At 37.4% G+C, this 26,369-nt stretch overlaps 1 protein-coding gene across 1 annotated transcript in view; it reads right to left on the bottom strand.

Moving 5' to 3' along the window:
* Positions 1 to 26,369, bottom strand: part of LOC122796778 (macrophage mannose receptor 1-like) — a 2,090,270-nt gene that overhangs the window by 1,724,622 nt on the left and 339,279 nt on the right. The window contains exon 7 of the mRNA XM_044065506.1: positions 18,054 to 18,236. Within this exon, the coding sequence (XP_043921441.1) occupies positions 18,054 to 18,236 (183 nt within the window). The remainder of the gene's footprint in view (positions 1 to 18,053; positions 18,237 to 26,369) is intronic.

Here is a 26,369-nt window from a genome sequence, read left to right as displayed (position 1 = left end):
CTGCCATAGGAGTTCTCTGTACTCTAAAGTGGTGTCCCAATCACCTCCTCTGGCATCTGGTGCCACTTGTTCTAGCACCATAAACTTAAGCTCCATTTTAGGGCAAGAAGTAAGATGTTTATAAAAGGCGTTAGTTTCCCTTTCCTTGGAGATATCATAAAGGTGTTCATATATTCTCTTTCTAAGGGGTCTCTCAGTTTTTCCTACGTAGAAACTGAAACAGGATATACATATCCCTAAATAAACTTTTGTTGCACAGTTAGAGTAACAAGTAGAATTGAAAAGGAAATTTCTCGATGGAATATAAATGGTCGAGTCATTGATAATGGCATTACACTGTTTGCAGGCACCACATTTAAAAGTGCCTCACTTAGAATTATCTAGTGCTGATCTTGGAATATCCCTCCTTTCAAATAATTCATTAAGGTTGACATCTCTCTTCCTTACAAAATTAGGGTGTGGTTGTACTAATTTATTTAACTCATCATGTAGAGTAAGAACTGGCCAGTGTTTCCGTACCGCATTCTCAATGTCCAAGGAACTGAGGGAATACGTGTAGATAAAGTAACTGTGCTGTTCCACTTGGTCCTCAGTTGTATCCTCGGATACTTGTGGAAATCCAATACCTAACAGGGGGGGACATCTATAGTCCCTGTTTGCTATGATTTCCTGGGCCAAAACAGTCACTAGGGAATTGGGATAGTCCCTTTCAAAAAATAATGATTTCAAAAAATCCATTTCATCTAAAACATCAATAAGGGTGCTACACATCCTAGAGGCCCGGATAACTTGCCCCTTGATAAAACCTTTCTTTTGGTTAAAAGGATGTCCCCTCTCAAAATGTAGGTACGAATTGGAAAAGGTTGGTTTCCTGAAAAGCTTAGATTGAAAAGTGTGGTTGGAGTTGTCCTTAAAAAGAGTTACATCCAGATAATGTAACTCGCTTTCACTAACATTATAAGTGAAAGATAGAAAGGAAGTGGTGGTGGACAAAATCCAAAAACTGGTTCAGGGTCCCATTCCATAGGATACAGATATCATCCAGGTATATTTTATAATGTGTTATGCAATGAACCCAATTGGTTGAGAAAATGAACTTTTGTTCCCATCTATGCAGTACCACATTTGCATATAATGAGGCACAGGAGGCACCCATGGCTACTTCCTTCTTTTGTCTGTAAAGTTCTCCGTTAAAGTAAATAAAATTGTTCTCTAACACAATTTCCATAAACTCTACTACCAAACTGGTAACCCTATTCCCTAAATGGGCCTCAGCTACCAGTACTTCATTGAACCATTCCAAACCAGTGGAGTGGGGGATCCTGGAGAACAACTCCACTATATCTATAGTGATCATTAACAGTTCAGGCTAAAAAAATTGGGGTTGGATGCCCTTGAGGAAGTCCCGGGAATCTTTACAAATGATCCCCAAAGAGGAAACAAATTTCTTTGTTACATAATCAATGAATTTGTCCAATGACTCCGTTATACTACCCGCTCCAGAAACAATAGGTCTGAACTTCAGTGGATCCAACCCTTTATGTATCTTTGGGATCCCAAAAATTACAGGAGTCTTGGGTTTATTAACATACAGGAAGTTAAATAATTTTTCATTGATTACACCTTGCAATAAATGGTCAGTTAGCATAAACTTAATTTTGGACATAGCAAGGTTGACCTCATTCCTGGAAACTATCGCATATTGTTCTGTGTCCTGCAACATTCCATAAAGGTAGGTGTGATAATCAGAATTATACATAAGAACCACTCCACCACCTTTATCAGGTTTCATGACCCTAATGTTTTCCTCCTTAAGTTATTTGACCAACTGAGCCTCCTCTACTTTCAAATTGATAGGTGATGAATGTGTAACCTGTGAGTATAAAATCCTAAGATCCTTCTCAACCAACTCTTCAAATACTCTAATGGAGGGGTGTGTAGGTGGATTGAATGTGCTAGCTCTAGAAAGTTCATTACTTACAAATGGTTGCCCTTTGAAATGAACTGTGAGATTTAGACGTCTTACAAAAAGTTTCAAATCTACAAGGGCATCAGCTAAATTGAAAGAATGCAAAGGAACAAACTGGAAACCCTGTGTGAATAGTCCAAATATATGGTGATTCACCTCCATGTCTGTGTAGTTGTAAATAACAAAATTGTCCTTTTTAATATGGAATAATTGTCACCACTCACATAGCAAAAATCATCTAACTTACTTCTGTCAACCAAAGTGCTATCATCTGTTATTTGTATCTGTTGTTCCATCCCTGCTGGTAGTGCCTCAGTCCCCTCCCCCCTGCTCTGTTGGGGGTTGATGAAAATCCTGAAAGGAATTTTTTCTTCCTTTTTCGGTTAATCTCTCACTCCTACGGAGTGGTTGGGCAGGAAAACTAGGGTGATTATCAAATGCATCAGCTTGATTGTTCATTTCTTGGGCCTGTTTGTTGTCCTTACGTACTTTACCAGGGAGCGGGTAGGCTGTACCCTCCCTGTATTCATTTAAGTGCCTTTCCAGTTTGTGTACCTTACGATTAAGAATCTTTACACAAAACTGATCTACTTCTTTAAAAACATTATCATAATTGATTTTAACAGTCAAAAAATTACTGTCATTAACCAAAGAATTATTCATTACATTAAGCTCTTTCAGCAGAGTATCGGATTTCGCCTCATACTCAGCTATCATAACATTCAAAACTTCTAGTCCAGCTCTATCAAATATTTCACAAAGTTTGTTATAATAAGAAGTGCCCGATTGTACATTGTTCGGGAACTTATAACAGCGCAAACCCTTTGGTACACTCTTCACAGACACACACTCTCTGAGATAGTTAATCTCCAACTGGTTGTTTTTATAAGCATAAAGCTTGTCTCTCAGGATATTAAAGTCACTTTCAATGTTATTAAAAACATTAGGAGCTAAAGTACCTTGGTTAAATGAAAATTGGTGCCCAGTCCAAACATTAAAATTAAAAGCCTTGGGCTGCAAATCCAATATGTCCATCTGCTGTCTTTGCGTGTTTTCTGTTTGCTCGTGGTTAGGAGCCCTGTTAGATGTTGCATTACCCAGAAGCTCAAAAGGTGTAACCAAACTTGTTTCTGATGTAGTGTTAGGTATACGCTTCTTTCTTTGCTCTAAGCCATGCTGCTGGTTACCAGGCAACACAGAATATGAACTGTCTCGCATTGCGTTTAAAGTATTAGTAAGCTAGGTAAGCATAGTTAAAACCTGGTATTTTTTATAATATAATTTTATATTATATTTTTTATAATATTTTTTATAATGTTTTTAGTGAATATCATCATTATTATTATTAATATATTTGTTATCTATTTACGTGAGGCATTTAACTTCAAATATTTAGATATTCATAAACTAAAAAATTTTTTAAACTGGTACATTTTTAACAGTTTTAATTTTTGTTTATAACTCATTTGGATTTTTATGAATAGGACTGCTCCTCAGATTTGTTGATATTTTTATATGTATTACTGAAACTAATATTATGCATATATTTATATGTATCTATTTAATATACATTTTTAATAATATATATTTTGCATTTTTAACACTTATCGGCATGAACATGTCGTTTAGCGATTCTGAACAAGAAAGTTCCATCACATTTAGCTTAATTAAGTTAATTATGCCAATTTACTTAAACACGTGGTTTTATGTTTCTTATATATTCAAGCTAACTGCATTACATTGTTAACTTGAAAAAGCTCGGTATTAACCGAGCAAAAGCGCTTGTTTTATGTTGGTTGTGGCTATCCAAATAAAGGATTAACTATCTTTTCTGGTTTTGGTTTCCTGGCTGTGGATTTTGTGGTTCTTGGTCTGGTTCAACTTTTTGGATTTCACTGTTACGTCTTCTTTATGTTCTAAAAAAAATCACCCTGCTTCAGAAAACAACAATGATGTTTGCCTTCGCTGCCATGTTTACAAAATATCGTTGTTCCTTCTGCATCCTCATTCTCATGGCATATGAGTTAGTGTAGCTTGACTTTTTTGACCTTCTTGAGGTTTTATATGATCATAGATTATAGGAGGTTACTAGGCTAACAGACCTAGAGTCTTTTTAAGCCTAGCCATTCATGCCCAGATTTTCCCAATTATCAGTGCCCACAGGCTATAACAGCTTTGATATATGCCTGTGTCTTAGAGCACCTACAAACTGCCCCTGTACAATTGGACCACAGGTGACAAGCCAGTGGTGAGTTTGAGATTTCCCATCCATTGGTCCAAACTGCATTTGGATAGGCTCTGTTTCACATGAATGGGAAGTCTGTTCTAGAGAAAGGGTAATCTCTGTGATACATACCTTTCCCTACAACATGTTTTGTTTATACCACAGATGAAGTTTAGGTCCTTAGATCAGGTAATTCTAGTGCTGTTTGTTTTGTGAATGTGTAGTAAAACCATTATGAATGGATCATAGAATTCCTTGTAGGTTAGGCACAGATCACCTCTCAGTAGTCTGTAGGAGACAGAGTACAGTGACAGGTCTTTGAGGCAATCTATGTAGGACATATTATTTACAGCCTGTATTCTTTTAGTGAGGAACCTCTGTGGTTACTCTAGCTGTTGCAAATGCCTGGTTCAGTACATGCAGTATGGTGCATTGTACTTGATTAATGGAATAATGAGGACTGAGTATAATCGGACTATGATCTCCTTAGACCTGGATGCAATAATCTTACTTGCAAGTTGTGCCACATAGAAGGATTTCTCATTACTATGGACACATGGTGATCAAAGTTCAGGTCACTGTCAGCCTGAGCTCCCAAATCCTTTACCACTGGGTCTAGTCTTAAGAGAGTGTTAGCAATGTTTTAATTTGTAGGGCTAGTCATCCTCCCAAAAGGTATAATAATGCATTTGTTTGCAGTGGGTTTTAGGCCATGGTTCAGGCACCAGTTATTTCTTTGCATCAGACACTCTTGAAGGATATCTACATCTCTGGGAGATTCAATGATTGTACCCAACTTGCAATCATCAGCAAATTTGATAAGCTAAAGGCCCTCTACATTTGCCTTGACTTTAGAGAAGCATATTCCAAACAGGCGAGGTCCCAGTACTGATTCCTGTGGGACACCGGATCATGTGTCCTATCTGTGAGCTACTTGGCTATCCATTGGGTGACATATGGATTTATGCCTAAATTTGTGAGTTTGTCTACAATATCTGAATGATGTATTATGTCAAATGTCTTTGCCAGGTCAAGGCAGGCAGTATGTACCATTTTGCCATCACTGATGACTCTAATGACTTTCTCAAAGAAGTCCACCAAGTTGAGTAGGCATGATCTAGCCTTGATTAAATTGAACTAGGATGAGTCCACTAATTTTTTCCATATCCTTACATATAAGACTAGTCAAAATTATTGGTCTGTAGTTCCCTTGATCAGCTGATGGTCCTCCTTTGTGTAGAGGGATGACTGCTGCAGTCCTCCATTCCATAAGGATGAAGCCTGTCTGGAAGTTGTGGTTGAACAGAGATTCTACTGGGTCTGACAGGTCATGTTTCAAGCTATTTAAGAAGCATCATGGGATATTATCTGGAACCACTGATGCAGTGTTTGGGGCTCTAAAGCATACAGTGAGGATCTAGTCTTTAGTGATAGTTGGGGAGAAATGGCAGAGGGTATTCTCTGGGGTGTAGCTTGGGATGATATGGGGGGGTGAAATTGGAGCTAAATTTATCAGCCAGCAAATATGCTATTTTCTCTAGTTCAGTATAGGAAGTTCCATTTACTATTAGTGCAGCCCACTGTTGGGTGTTCCCTGTTATGTTACGTACGTAATTGAAAAATGTGTTATGGTTATCCTTAGCCTGTGAGTCAACTTTTGCATAGAAGTTGGCTTATCTTTTCAGTGTAGCCCTTCTTGTTTTTGGACAAGATTTTCATTCTTTTGTTGTGCAACCTAGTTATAATGGGGATCCACCAATGGGGCTTGTTTTTGGAGTTCTCCCCAAGTTTATTTTGGTTTGATACTGCTATTTCTAATGCAGTTATTGACATGGTTGCATAGAGTTTCCATAAACACTTTCACTTACACTTTTGAGTTTGGCACGGGCTTGAAATTTAGCTATGACATTGCTTAATAGGACATAGTTAGCCATGGAAAACATTTTAAAGATCTGGGGGTTTGCTAGGAGTTTATCCTTAATATTTATTTCAAGAGTGACCGCATTGTGATCTGATCTGAACAGTGATGACATTACATAAGGGAGGGTCCAATGTTCCCTCATATTTGTGAACACCAGATCCAGGATATCTGTACCCCTAATAGGTGTGCGTACTAGCTCTTCTAGGGTGTTTGCATTGGCAAAAGCCTTTTCATCTGTCCCTTGCCATTTTTTCTACTTTCTTTTTTGGAAAAATGATACTTTCTTTCTGTAGATCGAAGGTTTTCTGATAGAAAAATGATATCATTCCCTGTAATCAGTGTGGTACATAACAAAGCAGTGTCCTTTTTAGTATGTATTCTCTTTGATTACAGATATTTATCAGTTTCTTTTTTTCTTGTTATTTGTTGTGAACTTTCTTTTTTTATTTCCTCCTATAAGCTCTGAATCCTCAGTTTGCTGAATACTTATGTCCAGAATTCTAACGTAGTCAGTGGCATTATCTTGTTTCATTGGGGTTGAGTGATCTCTACAGACAACAGATATATCCTTTCCTAAATGTGTTCTATTTGTCTTTGCAGAGCATTATTTATCTCATCAATCCAGTCATTAATATCTGTAACAACAGTTATCCAGGCCGTGCCGATTGTACAAGTGCAATCATCAGTAAGTGTAGATTTATTACTAATAATGGTAAACAAATCAAGTAACTTTTGACATGTGGAACACAGATCATCGGTGTTATCAGGTGCTAACTTTAAATATACATTGCATTTATTATACTTTACAAGATAGTTGTGCTTTAGCAAATCAATAATGGCATACTCATTTAAGGAATCCATATTTAGCTGTGAATGAATACAAAATTCTAAAATAAAAGAATAATCAACTCATTTACCACAAATTCAAGGAGAACTTAAATCAACTTCTAAGAGAAAAGTCACACAAACAATATATAACTAAATATTAAATTAAGTGTATTAAAGTTGTTGCTTTGACAATGCAAATTGAGAAAGTCACACAAATGCTGGAATTCCTTTATATCTCGTGCAAAAGCAAACAGTAGCTTCACTATCACTCATATCTGCACCTCTTTTTAACAATAAAGATCAATAAATCACTAACCAATGCAGGATTGTTTAGATAAGGTCTGGATTGTCCTCTCAGCAATCTGTGTGAATTGATAGCTAACTAGGCCTTTTGGGATTACTATAGATTGCCGGTCTAAAACCTTTCCTTATCTAACAACTAACAGAGAAAATTAAAGGAAAACTCCACTCTCTCCTACAGTTTAACTCAATCTTTAGGTTTCCTTTCTCCCTATAATATGGTTCCAGTATTGTGTAGGTACCAAAAACCTGTGTGTACATTTTAAAACTTTTATTTCCTTGCACTGGAGTCAAAGGAAGGGAAAGCCCACCTACTTTTTTATAGGTTCACAGGTTAGTACTAGGCTAACTTCCCTTGTGGGCCATTTCAAGCCTATCCAAGTACCTCATGTAAGAACCAAACCCTGCACCTTGTCTCTGGAAGGTTAACACCTTAACCATTATACCAACCTCCCTCCCTAAGCTTTTTTTAAGCTCAACTTCTCACATACTTTACAAAGGAGTTCATCTCCACCTGGACGACATATCATAGATACAGTTAAATCTGTAGTTTACTGTGTCAGGTATTGCTGTCATTTTTGGATGGGAAATTAATTCTGCTAATGTCAGGAGCACAACAGCTGATATAAAAAAGACAAAAAGCTGTGGCACTGTTTTCCATGATTTTTATTGCCGAGTGGAGGAGAACTTAACACTCCCCCTTCGTAGCAAAACAAAGCAATTAGATCAGTCAGGGGGTTAAAGGAAATTGTCAACTCTTCTGACAAATTTACATACGCAGTAACACAGTATTGAAATGCTAAGCTTTAAATGTTTGCTATTTATAATAGTTTATGTGTTAGGATAACTTAAATGTAGTGTTAAAGATTTCTATGACATACAGAAAAGTCAGATAATACTTTTTCTTGTACAGTGTCAGTGCATTTACCACTTTTAAGCCCTCCCCACCAAACACACAGGCCAGAACTGCAGAAAGAGAGACAGGTTACAACCCTATCAACTAGGTACACTGATACTGTTCATAAAAAGTTCTTTTATGCTTTTTTTGTGACATGCTTCCAAAGGGGGATGCATATCGGGTACACACAGATCCACTGTAAGTGATTCCCACTGACTTTGAGTCAGTCCTTACATTGTGAGAGTGCATGAGCATTTTGTAGTCCACAAAAGAAATGTGACAATTGATGGCAACCATAATATACAGTGGAATTTACTTTAACATACATTTTCTATGTGCCCTTGCATTAAAAACACTAAGAAAAGGAAATCAGAAGTACTTAACTGCATTTAAATGCACACATACACAGACAGACAGACAGTCAGGCATTTAGACATGCATTTGAACACAGTCCTGCATCCACTCTACATGCTACATACATTTTATACACACACACACACACACAAACACACACACACACACACACACACACACACACACACACACACACACACACACACACACACACACACATATATATATATATATATATATATATATATATATATAGAGAGAGAGAGAGAGAGATACATATATAGCTGTGTGTGTCTTTATGTGTAGACACACATACAGTTACAAAAAAATTCCATTTTAATTTGTTTTTCTTGAAAGGATATGAAGTATACACACACTGGCATATAATCTAGTTCTCCGTAATGCACACAAACACTCATATGTTTTTGCATACATGAACTTTATACACATACAGATATACACAAAAACATACACACACATACTCTATTTTGTGTCTTTCAGATTTTCCCGGTTAGGGGTCGCCAAAGCGGAACTCCGGTCCGCTAATGATTGGTAGTTTATTTTTACGTGCCGAGTTACCAGCCCTGACGCACAACCTTCAACGAAGGTACGCCCATTCACGCATGTCTCCACGCAGAAGACACTCTAGCTGAGAATTGAACCAGACTGCATCTTACTGTGAGGTGACAACGCTACCGCAGCACCACCACCGCAGATTATATATATATATATATATATATATATATATATATATATATATATATATATATATATATAGTATGGGTGCATACAATTCATTATTTATAATAAACAACATAGTAGAGTTAAGCATTATTAATGTATACATTCTGGTTAATTTACTTGATCACTGTCATGCATTGGCTATGTGTTGCACATGCAATCTTGGTCAATGTCTTTATGTCAGTATTTTTTTTCTTTGTATTGCTAAGTGCATTTAATACTTGTTATTATCTTTGCCAGTGTAGCCCAAGTCATGGCTAAAAAGGGACCTAGGACCAGTTCACTTTTCTGATTACCAAAGCATAAATAAATATGAAATAGAACAAAAGGAAGGTGAGCATGACAGAAATAATTAAAGAACTAGTAAAGCATGTTTTAATTCTGCATCATTCATGACATAGAAAAAACTTCCCACTGAAGGCATTGGGAAGTAACAAACAGACTTAGTTTATTTAAAGTCTTACTACTTATCACGATACAGAAAGGATCATTTACTGCAGTGAGAGTTTTCACACCTCAGCATAGATTGTGGGGGAAGTTCTGTCAATTCTTTTAGAACTACAAAAGCCTCCCTTTACAAAAACCTGTTATTTACTTACTTTCTTTTGCTGGAAGTAGCTAACAGCTATTTATACAATAGAACAAGCTCTGACAGACACATAAATGAGGCTCAGTCAGGGAAGCATATAAGTAGCTCTGTTAGTGAAGGTGTGTTTAGATGACAGTGTTTCACAGTCCTGTCATTCTATCTCAATGGCATGAGAAAACAGCACTACTTCCTTATGTCTAGCATGACTCATATAAACAGGACTTGAAATGTATTCTGGGAAGAAGGAATGAAAGCAAGAAAACAAGATCACATTACCAAGGCAGGCCCCCAGTGTGTAAAAAATAAAATATAAATTAAAATAAAAACTTGTCATACCAAGCTACTGTACAGTCAATCACAAACCAATACAGGATTGTTTAAATAAGCTCTGTGATTAATATGTAAAGTAAATGTCAAAGATCAGATAAGAAAAAGCTCTAGAGTGACAATAAACAGACTATATTAATACCTAATCACACCATTCTAGATTATTGCAAATTCCATGAGATATCTCATTCTAGTACTGAGATTGATCCTACTAAGCAAATATTTTGAGTAGGCATAAAAGTAAATACTTACAACATAGATGAAGACATGTTACTATTTAAAATCATGGAAAGAAACTAAACTAAGGGCATTAGAAGTGAAAAGTTCCTAACACAAAAACAAAAGTAGGTCAGTTGGATACAAGCTTAGGCATTGAACATGTAGAATGACTATGACTTGTCCTGGTCATAGGAATTTCTGTAATTGGTGGAAATGTGTACATTCTGGATATTCATGAGGCTCTAATAAAGGTATATGTTGTTCACTTAAAATAGTACAGCACAATTGTGACAAATGACGAAAAGGGAAATGACTGGTTGCACACTTTTCATGGAATAATTATACCGTTACAGTTTATTTCTTAGAAGGGAGTCAATCCTATCTTTTCATCTGTTTCAAAAAGAAAATTCAACATAATTTATAAGTATCTAAAATATGTGCATTTACGCAATGGACTGATTTAGAACATGATGGAATTGAAGGCAACAGCTTAGTCTATTACCCTGATGGAATTCAATATCTCACCAGCTGGTTGCAGATGTCTTACAACATCATTTCTGAAATGTAGTAAGTTTACAATGTTAAAGCCATTTGTGTTTTTTCCCCCAGGATGTTCTAAGAATATGAAATTAGTCCATGTTCGAATTTTATTTAATAATGCTAGAACTCGTAACTATGGAATTTGACCAATGAAAAAATGAGATATATGAGAAGAATGGTAACCTGCAAACAATAGGTCTTACTCTAACTGATAATATTAAATCATCATATAGAAGAAAATATATAAGAAGAGGGCTGTCACTAGAAAGGCAAGTTATTAGACTAGCTATGTTAACAGTTAGAATCAGTTGTTAGACTAGGAGAAGACATATAAATGAACTTAGCCTATAAAATTGTTGATAATTAGAGTGCCTTTTTAGGTTTATTAAAGTAAAACATCCTAGTCACAATACTCTATGCAGGTGAGATGCTTATTTAAAATCGCGGCTCATTCCAGATATCTGCAAGAGTTTTGTTGTGTAATATGTGAGTCCATCACCAGTTTTGTCCACTTACAGCTAAAAATATTATGAATAATAGTCCAAAGACATTAATGAAATATCTGAGAACTACTACAGCCACAGGATATGGTGCTATTATTACTGTTATAGTCATAAGACCTCAATGAATAATCTGGTTGACCCCTTGGTGTACCTGTTTAGTACCAGTTATAAAGATGGCATGGTGACAGCTCTAGCTGACTAGGGGCAAAAAAACAATTACCAAGATTGTATAATAAATTACAGACCTATTACACTCCTATCTTGTACTGATAAAGCTATGGGCAGACTGATATTAGAAAAAATAAATTCTGACCTAAATCAATTAGCTATAGTCTGTATTTTTTTAGACTACATTTACAATTATTTTAGAATTACATATAACCTAGCCTTTTATATAACATAATTTATGCCCTGTACTATGACCTTCTAGTGGATGTGACTTGAATTGTTTCAAGCTTTTGACACAATAAATCATACTTAAGCTCAAACTAAGAAATTTGGATTTGGGTATGCAGTTGTTAAAGGGATTTCATACTTGGCTGACAAACCAAACTAGTACTGTAGACATTAATGGTTATTAGATCTGAACCCTATCGACAGACCAGGGATGTTGCACAAGGATATTTTCTTGGACCAAACTTGTTTAATTTGTATCTTAGTGATCTCAGTTTTGACCAACATATATTTTGTAATTAGTTTGGAGAAGATCGGAAGGCAGACAATGTTTTTACTAACTTAAGTGAAGTAAATTTCTTTATTATTTTTGAAAATTTTGCCCCAGTGCCTACTGACCATTAAATCCTTTTTCAGTTACCTGCCTCTTTTCATTCCCCATTCACTGAGGTGAGAGACAATTGAGAGGGGCTGTTGTTTATGCAGACATCACGGTTGTTTCTCTTTAGTCCTAATACCACCATTTATTCCCAGTAACATATCCAGGGTCAGGTTGCAATGAGTAGCAGTGACAATATAACAGACACTTCTACAAGTGGTGTAACTCCTCAGGACAATCCTCTTCCCTTGAAACAAACTATCCTCTGGGGTCCCTAGTCTCCACCAGGGATTGAAGCATGGGAATGTACATCCTAGGTAGGTGCATCAGTACTTTCTGCCCTTAAGAGATGCAGGCCAACAAAGCAGTTACCATCCTCCCCTCCTCCACACCAGCTCCAGCAGGCTACAGAACCGTTATCAAACTTAGGGTGCCAGGGACATAATCAGGGCTTTAGACCTCTATGTCAGCAGAGCTGGTTGAATCAGATGTGCTTCAGGACATATAATCTCTCTGACCTTGGGCTAAAACTAATCAGATAGTTATAAATATGTATTTATTTATTGAAATTTGATTACCTATCCTACTTACAATGCCTACCTTGACTTGGCCAAGGCATTTGACACAATACCCCCACTTGGGCATTGTTGACAAGCTCAAGACATAGGTACAAACCCATATGTCACCCAGTGGATAGCCAACTGGCTCACAGACAGGACCCATGAAGTTAGAATTGGGGACTTCACCTCTACAAAGTGGAGTCCCTCAGGGATCAGTCCTTGGACTGCTCCTTTTTGGAATTTACTTCTCAGAAGTCAAGGCCAATGTCAGTGGTCTCTGACTGACTAAATGTGCAGATTATTGCAAATTAGGAGCTGTCATTGAATCTCACACTGACACAAATGTTCTCCAGGAGGGGCTGACACAGGCAAACAACTGGTGTCAGAGTCATGGACTAAAACTAAATGCCAAGAAATGCATAATAGTATCCTTTGGGAGGTCATCCATCCCTGGTAACTATCATATTCACAACACACCCCTTAGAGCTGACCCAGTATTCAGGGACTTAGGGACACACATAGATAGTAATCTAGCCTTTGATCATCACATGTCTACAGTGGTGAGGAAATCATTCTATGTTGTGCAACTTATAAACAAAGGTATGGCATCTAAGTCCAATTAAGTCATTGTTCCACTGTATTCGGCATTCACCAGACCTATCATTGAGTACAATGCCCCCTTTGGTATGTACCTATCCAGGCATATGCAATAACTAGAACATCCACAGAGGTTCCTCACTAAAAGAATACAGGGCATAAGTAATATGTCCTATGCAGATTGCCTCAAGGCCCTATCCCTGTATTCTGTCTCCTACAGGCTTTTGAGGGGAGATCTATGCCTGACATACAGGGCATTGCCAGGTCCCACTATGAAGGATCTCCTGCATATCCACAAAACAAACAGTACTAGAATTACCCACTCCAAAGACTTAAACCTTGCCTGTGATATAAATAGGGCCTGCTGGAGAGATAGGTATATATCCCAGAGACTACCCCATCTATGGAACAGGATCCCCAACCATGTGAAGCAGAGTTCTTCCCCAATCCAATTCAAGTGGAACATGGACAAGTGGATGGGAAAACAGAAATTCATCCCTGGTTTGGCACCTATGTCTCTGATGCAAACAGGTAGCCTGTAAATGGTTCATCTCCCAGGCCCATGCTTACACTTATCAAGGGTATCAAAACTTGTCAGAGATTTGGGATGCATGGCTAGGCTTAAAAAGACCCTTGTGGTTGTTAGCCTAGTAAACACTTATGAACCTATTACTGGGAAAGTCCAACTGTGTAGATACCCATTTTCCATGGAGCCTGGGAAGAAAAGCTCCAAAGTATTACATAAGCATTTTAAGAACAATAATTTGACAATCTTCAAAACTAATGCAAAACCAATTACAATTTAAATAATTATGCCGGATTACACATAACGTGAAAGCACTGGTTAAGAATAGATACAACTTACATGACAATGATTTAATATTTAGTGAAATTTTAGCCATTTTATAGAGACGTTGATAGTAGCTTAATATAATGGAGACATGAACTGCAATATAAAACAAGGTTATGCCATATTTATTAAAAGTCAGGGGACAGAAATAATTTGAAGTAAGGAAGTGAGTGAAGAAGGATGAGTAAGGAGGTGTAAGGTATGAATAGGTACCTGCTCGTATTTAGGGATATATTTTTTGTTCATATTTAGGTATAGATTATCCTGAGGCTGAGCAAGAACAGAGCCACATTTTTGGCTAGGAAGTCTTTCAGAATGGTTTTAAAGGAATGGAGGGAGGGTATTATAGTGGAAAATATCGACAAAACAAGCTGTGTTACCCTCATTGAATCCAACGTTAGTAATGCATATAGCTTAGAAAACGGGGTTACAGCTCTTTGCATTAAATTAATTGATTTATCATATCTATAAAGAAGAAGTCTTGCCATAAATATTTATGAATATTATGTGGTCAAAAGTGGAGTTTGGATGTCCTTTTTTGTATCCTAGGTCAGCATCTGGTAGTACGGCTCTAGAGCAGATCCAACATTACCTTAGTGAAGAAATACACTCTCTTAGTGGCATGTCTGAATTTGACAGACTCAGAAGTGTCAAGTCTGTGTACATTATCTTACAGAAGGCTGAGACATAAATTTATTATACTAATCAAAGCAAGTAAAAATGCTTTTCACTTTGAATACTTTAGCCAGAAGTATCAAAATTACACAACTAGAAGTAGAAGATTTCTAATAATACAGAAAAGGAGTAATACTGCATTACCTGGCCCTGTGACGGGGTTGTTAAATGCTGGAAAATATGCCAAAGTAGAATAAAGATGTGATACCATTGATGATTTTAAGACAAGCCTAGACACAAAGTTTAAAGACTGATTAGGTGGGAGCTCATATCCTGGTACATAGTGTAAAGCTCATCTTGAATACATACCCTGCTATCTTCAACACCGAAGTAATTCAATTACTACTGAATTTGTTTGCTGTTGCAAAAGGCAGTATTATAAAGAAAGCCGGTGTTAATTACCTAGACCTAATATCTCAACAGGATAGCACTACACACCAAAAATCTCACACTTTGTGACTTTTCTTAATATTTCTTATAAATCTTCCAGGAACGTTATGTTCTAAATACAGACATTTGGTTCAAGAATCAGGTATCTTTTATTCTTAGCATACTTTTATTTTGATTTCAAAATCTACAGAAAAATAAACAGTATACACTGATCTTATTCAGTTGCATGTGGTATCTCAGGATTTAGCCCTTGCACATCAGTATTTTAGACCATGTTCCCCTGTTCTTAAATAGTGAACCCTAACTTCAACATTACTGTTTATGAAAGTTTAGTTAGTACAGGTTTTAAAAAGCACATGGCAGATATGAAGATTAGAGAATAGTGTAATGAAATAAGAGAACTTAGAGAGGTGCACCCCATCTATTCTTTTAAACACTTTGAATCAACATATCACTTATAACTCGAGTCTTTAACTATGTCATGTCCTGTAGGGTGGGGGGAGGGGAAATTAAATTGCTTTCACAGTTGTCTTCACATCTTAATAATTCAAAGAAAGGGAGAACTAAGGAAAAAGAAGAATGTTCTTTCATTTTGAGATCACAGATATAAGACTTCTGCAATAAAAATAATCTCTGATGAGAAAAAATATATATTGTAATATTAATGGCACTTTCCCCAAGGGTAATACTGAAACTTAGATATTAACATAAATTAATGAAACACATGGACAAATATACCATATAGAACAGACATTCTCCAAAAGTTCCACGTGTTCTTCTGAAATGTGATTTGTACATTTTCACCAGTCATTATGTTCTAACTTCTATTACATTCCTGGATATTTAACACTAGATTAATAAAAATAGCTGTAGCTAACCAGGTATGGTGGTCAAAACATAGTTTAATACTTATTTTTACTGAACAAGATTGTTACTAATAGACAAACAATAGAAAAGATTAAGTTCAGGAGCATTAACTTATCGGTCTCATGTCCTACCATGGGCATGTGCTGCTATGTCATTGCAAAGCTCTGTCAACCATTCATGCTCCCCACTGAAATCAAGCCAGAAGAGATAGCAAGCTGTGAGTGGAGAAAGCACAAGGCAAACCCTGAGCACAGAGAAATGCATGCACCAACACATGCATACACTTACGCACACAACAACACAAACACTGACATACACACCTACACACGTGCGCACACACACACACACACACACACACACACACACACACACACACACACACACACACACACACACACACACACACGCACACACATACACACACATACACACACATACACATATACATGATACCCAGCTTCCTGCTCATAATTCCATGTAGCTGGAACTGCTACTCACATAGGATACTATTTTGTATATTATTGTTTTTAACTATTTTGTACACTCTTGTCCTGTATTACCCCATATTCAGGCTTTCATTGAATCCTATACCTTTTGAGGTGCATAAACTGCTATGCTGTGTGCTCCTGTCCACAGCCATGTACTTATACCACTAAACATCATTAGTGTATATAGACTACTAAGCTATACACAAGACGTTACCAGACCTGCTTGGTCCAAGCCTGAAATGAACAGCCTGCTCCCCTCATGCTCTCTTCTCTATCAGGTCTTGTACAAAAATCACTTCCCAAATAGTTAAACAGCTGAGATTCCTGCCACCCTGCATCTGGTATGCAGGACTAAATGTATTTATCAATCCAGACAATGAAATTCTAATAAATTAAAGGCTATAGAATAAGAAGTTTGAGGTAGACATTATCTGTTGACACACACACACACATATATATATATATATATATATATATATATATATATATATATATATATATATATGGATCTACCTTAGTAGATCGACAAGTTAAAGCGAAAACGAATTCACCGACGCCAAAAGATCGCAAGTCACTTCATCGACGCCAGAAGATCGACAGTGCACAAACACGACATCGCATACACCCGACACATCATACCAACAAACAAAACAAATCCCTATCCAAAACCCACACACAACACAAGCACACCAAAATCCTTAGAAACGAACACTAACCCATAGATACACAACTATCTACAACCCTAACCCAAACCCAAACCCTTACCCTAAGGACCGTCACTATCGTGACACTCACCTAACCAGCCTAACCTAACTCACTTATCCCACCCTTACCCCTACAGACCACCAACATCGCTATGCTGTGTGCTCCTGTCCACAGCCATGTACTTATACCACTAAACATCATTAGTGTATATAGACTACTAAGCTATACACAAGACGTTATCAGACCTGCTTGGTCCAAGCCTGAAATGAACAGCCTGCTCCCCTCGTGCTCTCTTCTCTATCAGGTCTTGTACACAAATCACTTCCCAAACAGTTAAACAGCTGAGATTCCTGCCACCCTGCATCTGGTATGCAGAACTAAATGCATTTATCAATCCAGACAATGAAATTCTAATAAATTAAAGGCTATAGAATAAGAAGTTTGAGGTAGACATTATCTATTGACACACACACACACACATATATATATATATATATATATATATATATATATATATATATATATATATATATATCTATATATAAAAAACATGAAATCAGTATGGCAAAAAATAAATAAGTAAGCAAGACTATGAAGAAAATGCATTATTTGCCATGCTAACATTTTTAATTTATGATCACTAATGCTCTTCACATGCATAATATTTAATACCATGCACATATCATATTTAATTATCTGTACTTATAATTCAGTCTGATTTAATAAAAATACTTACAATATCCAAGCTGTGAAAGTATAAAACTATGTTGCTCAATATTATGGATACTGGTAAGGTCAGCATCTTCCTTTCGACATGCCGACAAGGCTTCCTTCCACATTTTCTCTTCTCTTTTGATTGTGTAACAGTAGCCTGCATATGGAACCCAGTGGTCTGGGCACTTAATATGCTCTGTAGAGTCTGGTATTCAAATAAAACAGAAAAGCATTTATAGAAACAAACCAACTCAAACAGTTTAAGGATAAAGTGCATGCTGTCTGTGTCCTGTCTTGCATAGCTTATCTCAAAAGAGGCAGGCTTTTTAGCAAAATGCAGATAACAGAAAGCATGCACAAATGGATTACATAATATGTCATCACTATATAATGTTAACAAAACATAACTCAAAGTCTTACAATACATGGGTGATATGAAGAAATATGGTTGTCTAGTCTCTTTTGCAAGTGCTATGAATGTCACAACATTGAAACAGTATCTTCGCCTAACCACAAAATTCAATCACATTACTGTTATTTTCCTACCAGGGTTGTAGCCAGAAATCGACATTTTTTACTCAAACTTAATGTTGTGCCTGCATGACCCACCTATCATTTTAAAAATATACTCAACCCTCAAAATGCTACCCCCAGATATATAGGAAGTGGATACGTTATTTCAGCTGTTACCATTTATACCCTCACAAAGCTATTTTTAAAAGTGCATTCCTTTCACACAAGCATTCTCTGTATACCTCTATACTGTAAATATTTGTTTGCACAATTTTACACATTCTTTGCTTTTTGAGAGTTGAAGTTTCCAAGAGATGCTCAGAAAAAATGTACTTATTTGAGTACACTGAGTATGCCTAACCACTCCCTTGTTTCGTACTAAATGTGATATAAAAAAGATGTTCCTATTCGCCTCACAGCAACAGGTTCTCCCATTCGATTCCCAGCTGGAGCACCTTTTGTGTGGAGTCTGCATGTCCTCCCCGCAGTCAAGTGATGTTTAAAGACATGCAGGTAGGTGCATGTCTGAATGGGTGTGCCTTTTTTGATGGTTGGGCATCAGGCTGGCAACTCGGCACCGTAAAAACTCCATTGTCAATCATTGACAGACCAGAGTTCTGCTGTGACGACTTCTAACTGGGAAAAGCCAAAAGACATCAGTATAAAGGCTAATTATTGCTTGCAAACATAAGCAGATAGACTAATAACCAACCAAAACTGCACAGTGTTGCACAATGGTGTTCTGTTCTAGCCAGGCATTGCATTTTAGCAGAAATGCTTTGTATACTGCTATCATGAAAAAAGCACTCGTCAGCTTTCTACAAAAGTATTTCATTAATGATTATATATTTCAGGGATGAAGAACATTCTCAGCTAGAGTACCAAAGATACAAGATGTCTACACTTCTAAAATGTTTTAGTGCTTGGGGATGCTTCATAAATATAAATAGATTGTGAGGAAGTACGTATGTGTTCATGTGTGTATGCATTATATATATCTGAGTTTGTTCTTATGTATGCAATATTTTCAGTAAGTGTGACTGTGTGCATTTTTTATTAGTGTTTTCATATATGTTTTCACATGCTGGCAGAATTTTGAGGTGCTAGAACATACAGTTATGCAGGAATCTTCTACTGTGAATGTACTGCAATATTTAAATTTTTGAAAACTGGTAAGCCAGAATTTTATGGGATCATTGAGGGAAATATTTAATTACAGATGTAAAGGGGAAAAATAAATGTTTCCCATGACATTGCAAGGAACTAAATCTGAATCAATATATGAAGCTTAAAATAAACACACAGATAATACGTTCTTATTGCTCTGAGTTATTATGCAGCAGATTAATTAACTTTCTTCTTTGGCACATTGGCAAGTAGGTAGGCAGGTAGGCCCTGGGTGGCTAATAAAAAACTGAATATAAATGGAGCTATTACCACATTCACTGCCATCAAACCATAGAGGGGTAATAACTTAAACTAGAAATTAAACTTCACTGACAACTATAAAACATGACTTGAATTATTCTCCTTCAGTTTTAAAATGTGTGTTTGTGTGTGTGTGTGTGTGTGTGTGTGTGTGTGTGTGTGCGCGCACATGTGTGTGTGTGTGTGTGTGTGTGTGTGTGTGTGTGTGTGTGTGTGTGTGTGTGTGTGTGTGTGTGTGTGTGTGTGCGCGTGCTCATATGTGTGGCCGGGTTTCTTAGTATTCAGCCATTATAACTGATATAGCAAATGATACATGTCTCATTGCCTTACTTGTATATAGCAAGTCTAGTGACATCACTTTATCAAAGGATTGCTAAAACGCATGGACATGGCTAATAACTGGCAGATGGATGGTGTACTAAAATCCACAATGAGAATAAAAAATAAATAAATAGTACTTTACATTAACCATCATAATTAACAACTGTATTGGTCATGTATCTGACAGGACTTTTGAGGTTGGAGATGTCAGGTCGGTAGCTGGTTGTTATCAGGCACCAACAAGAATCTGGTTAGAAACAATTTGGAAACAGGCAAATAATCCACAACTGGCCACAGTATAAAAAGTTTAATATAAAATAGCACCTAAGACACTCTAGCACCTCAGCTCACAGCCTTCCAAGAATAATATTACTCCTGGAAGGCTGTGAGCCGAGGCGCTAGATTGTTTTAGGTGCTGTTTTATATTAAACTTTTGTTACTGTGGCCGGTTGTGAATTACCAACAAGAATCTGACTGGTCTTCTCACATGACTCAGTATGATCCTTATTAATGAAAATGTGTACTCAATAGTGACAGGTAGCTCAAAAGGAAGATAGCAGTCCAAAACCTACATTCCTCATACAGGCATAGATAATAAAAAGGGAAGATTGACATGCTGCAGTCGTAAGTTGGCAGTCCTTTTAATTTTTAACTTCAACTTGTAAGCATTTGAACATTAGCACCCAGAAAGCTTAAGTTTGAAATTCAACCAATTCTGTGTCAAATCCCTTAAAGTTCATCAACTGAAAGTAATGCCGCACTATGCAACATTTTATGTTGTTACCAGGGATTATAAATAAAAATGGGCCCTTTGTTAGAAAAGTTCTGGAATCTTATAAAATAAGCTAGTTATCTTATATTCCAGCACTCACAATAAAATTATACCCCACAAGACTAACAATCCTCTGTTAGTACTCACAAAAACTCTTAACTGCTAGTGAAGTTCTATGATGCAACTCAATTCTATATTTCAAAAACATTTCCTCTCCAAGCACTCAAATGAATGTCCTCTAATAATCCAATCAATGACTACTCTTACCACCCTCATAAAAAAACTATAATTTACTTCCCTTTAGCACCGTCATTAATGCTTTTCTAAACTTACGTTCCTTTACTTACTCTTCAATTATCCATATGCTAAGAGATAGATAATGTTTCTATCTACCTCTTAATCAGACCACACACAGTGATTGCATTACAACTATTACTACTTCTATCTCTCTCCATTCTAGCACATGTAGCATCCTATCTATATCCAATATCCACACCCCAAGACCATAACCATAATACAAAACTCTCCTACCATAACCGCTCCCATGTTGTCATCTCTCCATATCTATGTTAGCCTATGTATATCCATCTAGTTACCCACACCTGTCTAAAATAGCAACAATTCATACTTTATCATAACTCTTGGCCTACCGCCCATGCAAAAAAAAATCTATCTATACCAATGCATGTGCAGGTCAATAAAATTAAGCAGCGACATCACCCAAATCCTGGCCCTGACTCATCCTAGCCCTACATTCAGTAATGCTCCTCACATTAGTATGATTCTTACACAAACTAATCCTCAGCCAAACCCTGGTTTCCATTTACATAGTATCATCATACAAAACATTTATAATGAATTACCCAAGTTGTATACCTTGAAGACTATTCCTTGCCAAGATTTCCTCATAATCCCTAAAACATGCTTAAAATATGATTCAAAAATTAGTAAATACTACCTTCTAGGTAGATGGCTAGATGGATGTGCACAGGCTGACACAGATACAGAGAAAGACAAAAATGACATAATGGTTAAGATCTTCACCTCCCATGCACAAGACACAAGAGCTAATCCTGATTTCTAGACAATGTCTGTGTGAAACTTTCATTTCTCCCTGTGTCTCTGTAGGGTTCCTCACACCTCCTAAAAACAAACTGGGTGTTTCCACCTCAAACACACCCAAGAATGCAATTGTAAGCAGTAGCACAGACACTAGATGGTGCCTATTTATGGATCATTTGTATAGATCAAGCACTTTGGGCATCATCTGTGGTGCACAGTATCTACTGTATAGGAAAACATGGATCACAAGCTGTGCACTGTGTCATGCCTAGCCACTTAATGGTGTAAAAATTATCTCTTGGTGTTTCAGTTGTGTTGACTAATGTCACCCAATGGACATGCGTATTTGCCAGTGATAAGCAGGTTGAGGAACCAGCATCCTACAGCCTAAGCCAGTGACCCAAGCTAAAGGTTTTAAGGCATATATGTGCCTCTACTGGCATGTGTGTGCCCACCATAAAGCCCAACAGCCTTGGGTCAGTAAGCTACTAGTTGGCCACTGACCAGTTGCCCAGCCTAGTTACCTGGGATAGCCCTGTTGAGCAAAAGCTTGACATAAAACCAGTCAACCTACCAAACATGAACCAAGAATTGCTATTCTCGTTATAGGTGCACTGACAGGATGCAGCTTGGAAGCTGATGATATGATGGTAAGAAGGAGGCCGGACATCCTCTGTATCCCAGAGACAAGATGGAAGGGCAGTGCAGCAAAGCTACTTGGCTTGGGTACCAGATTCTACTACTCAAGAAGAGGATGGACTAGAAAGAGAGGATTCAGAAGACAATAAGGGTTGTCATCAGAATTAGTGACAGTTTCATGACAATCAGACAGTTGTAAGGATAAAGCATTATTCATAATTTCAGCATATGCCCCACACCAGGGCTGTAATAGCTAGGATAAGAGTACATTCAGGCAGCAGTTGCAGGACCTACCAGATGAAGTAGGATAACATGAGTTGATGCTGATAATGGATGACATGAATGCACATATTAGGACAGAGGGAATGGGATATGAAGACTGCCTGTGTCCACAAGGAAGGAGAGGTTATTCTAGGCTTCTGCATTGAAAATAGCTTGAAGATTGTCATTAAATGGTTCAGTAAGACAGACAGTCACAAGATTATATACAAGAGAGGCCAACATGCAACTCAGGTAGACTTTCTCCTAGTAAGGAAATGGCACTGGGGTAGAATCAGCAGTTGCACAGTGGAACAGTTGGCCTACAGCATAAAATATTGGTTGCTACAATCAGTTGCAAGCAGTGGTCAGAGAAGGCTCTAAAGTCAACAGAGACAAGGTGGAAGACATGGAAATTGAGTGGAAAAAAACAGAAGTGTTCAAGGAAATACTTAAGGCTTCAGCACCTCAAGAAGAAGAGGAAATAGATGAAGTTAAAGAACAATAGCAATACCTCAAAACAGGATGTATGAGGACTAAGCAACAGATATGTGGCCAGTCCAGCAATGGAAATAAGGTACATAAGGGAAACTGGCAGTGAAATGCAGAAATCCAGGAAGTCATCAAAAGGAAGAAAAAGTACAGGAAAAAGTAGAAGATAGTAGATGATAGACCAGGGTAAGAAGGAATACTGGTTGGCAAACAAAGATGATAAGTCACCAGTTGCAGTAGCAACAAATAAGGCATCAGAAGCACTCTACTAGTTACTTGCAAAGGATTCAGCAGATGGTACATAGAACATTTACCAAGGTGCAAGGCAACAATGGAAAGATAAGTAAGATAGCTAGCAACGGGTCTATATCATATATTCGAAATTCCAAAATATCGAACACCATAAGTTTGAACTTGGAATTTCGAGTATTGATAACATTGGATGCTCAGAACAGCAATTTTTTTCCCAGGGAAAAAATTTGCTGTTCTGAGAAACATACACACAATACAAACACCAAAATAAATAAACCACACACATACAGTTAACAAAACTCAACCCCACACTAAACTATACATGCATTACTAACTATCCACTTACCTTAACCCACACCCTAATCCTAAGGTCCGTAGCTACTATTGCACACATTCCCTAGGAATCTATACACAAACAAACTAATTAATACACACACATACAGTTAAAAAAACACATCCCTACACTACACCATACATACATTACTAACTATCCACTTACCTTAACCCACACCCTAACCCTAAGTTCTGTAACTTTCGCACCACAATGGAGGAAATAGTGAATCCATGAAACGGCCCACAGAAATCTTGCCCTAGGTAAGATTTAGGTTCATAGGTTCATAGGTTAAGGCCCTAAGGCATTTATAAGCCTACAATGTTTCAGTGTTCCAGGGCTTCGCTATTTTCACCATTCAGTGTTTTGGGTTCAATATTTTAACTTTTCAGTCTTCGAAGTTATGATATAGTCCCACTAGCAACAACTTGCTCACTGGTCCACAGTACATCAAAGGCAGGTGGAAGGAGTATTTCCAACAACTTCTGAATAAAGGAAACCCTACAGAAGCTGCACTGCCCAAGACACAGCCTATGATAAGAGAGGAGCACACCCTAGAAGAAATAAGAACAGTGCTAAGAAAAATGAAGTCAGGTCAAGCTGCAGGCTCAAGGGAGGTCATGGCAGATATGATCAAGATGTTGGGTGAATTAGGGAAGAAATAGCTCCAGAGGGTCTTCATAGCAGTATGGAGAAAAAGATATATCTCAAATAACTGGAGAATAAGCATTCTAATGTCAGTGTACAAGAACAAAAGGTGCATTTACAACTGTGGGTATCATTGCATAAATGTTCTGGAGAAGGTGACTGATAAATGAATATGCAGAGTAGTAGAAATAAGATGGAAGATGAACAATCTGAATTCCGTTCAGGGTGCGGCACAACTGCACTGATGTTTGCTGTGAGCCAGATAGGCATGAGGAAAGTCCAACTGGCCATTCCTAGACTTGGAGAAAAGCATATGACAAGGTCCTAAGAAAGATGATTTGGGTCATCCTGTGATGGGTCAAAGTCTGAGAAACATGGGTAGAATTAGTGTAGGCTATGTATAAGGACCCAGTTACATGAATATAAACACAGTTATGACTCACAGAGGGGTTCCCAGTGGGAGTTGGTGTGCACCAGAGTTCAGATCTGAGCCCCTGTCTGTCCGTACTCGTGATAGGCTACATTAGCAAACAGGCCAGAGGAGACAGAGCAGCAAAGCTCTGGTATGCATAGAACGTGGAATTAGAGTCAGGATCTGAACAAGAACTTCAGCAAATGATAGAGGAATGGAATGCAATGCTGAAGATAATAGGGATGAAAGTGAATTTAAATAAGGCATTTGAAATGGGAGAAATCAGAAGAAACTGAGAAAAATAGGAAAACAGTGGAACATGTTAACAGCTTCAAGTATCTGGGAGGGTGGCTGAGGAGAAGAAAATTCTGAATGAAGAAGTCAAAAGTAGAATCATAGGGGCTGCAACCAACTGGCACAGATTGTCAGAGGTAGTTTGTGACAAAAGAATGTCACGGAAACTGAAAAATAAGGTGTGCAAAACAGTGGTGTAACTATACTATTATGTGGTACAGAAACCTGGGCAGTGAAGGTAGAGCAGTTGAGGGTACTAGACGTGAAGGCAATGAAGTGCCTGAGATGGGTGATAGGATGCACAATGGGGAACAAATGAAGAACTGAAGACATAAGAGAAGAAACTCAATTAGCTCCAGTTGCAGGGAAGGTCAAAGAGATCAGATTGCAGTGGTTCCAACACATGTGCAGGAAACAGAAGACAAGCTGGTAAAGAAGATTTGGGACTGACAGGAAGAAGACAAGAAGAAACAAGGGCATCCAGCAAAGAGGTGGCTGACATTTGTCAGAGAAAGTCTGTGACAGTCAGGTATGACTGTTGAAGAAGGAAGGAGAGTAGTACTGAATCGAGAGAGATGGCAACAGTTGGCCTGACACCCTTACCCCTTGTCGAAAAAAATGGACGAAAGGGTGTTGATGATTATGATTATTGACTTATGGGTACAGCATTATAAGACAAGATGGGATCAGAAATAACAGCTGGCAGACTGCTAACGATATACTAGCATAGTGTTGAGATTTCTCTATTTCTTCAAACGATTCCATCTTTTTTAATTCTGAAATTCTGAAAAAACTACTCAAAACAAATAACCACAAAAATAGTCATCCTAGCAATCTATTTAGCAATAAGTAATAATATTACCATGTTTGAAGAGATCCAGTGTTGGATCTGTTCTAAAATCCCATATGAAGCCAT

The sequence above is a fragment of the Protopterus annectens genome, chromosome 3.part0, assembly GCF_019279795.1.
Source record: "Protopterus annectens isolate FY-2018-M chromosome 3.part0, PAN1.0, whole genome shotgun sequence".
Classification (NCBI taxonomy): domain Eukaryota; kingdom Metazoa; phylum Chordata; order Ceratodontiformes; family Protopteridae; genus Protopterus; species Protopterus annectens.
The sequence above is the reverse complement of the archived record's forward strand: the minus strand, read 5'-3'. Positions and strand labels throughout refer to the sequence as shown.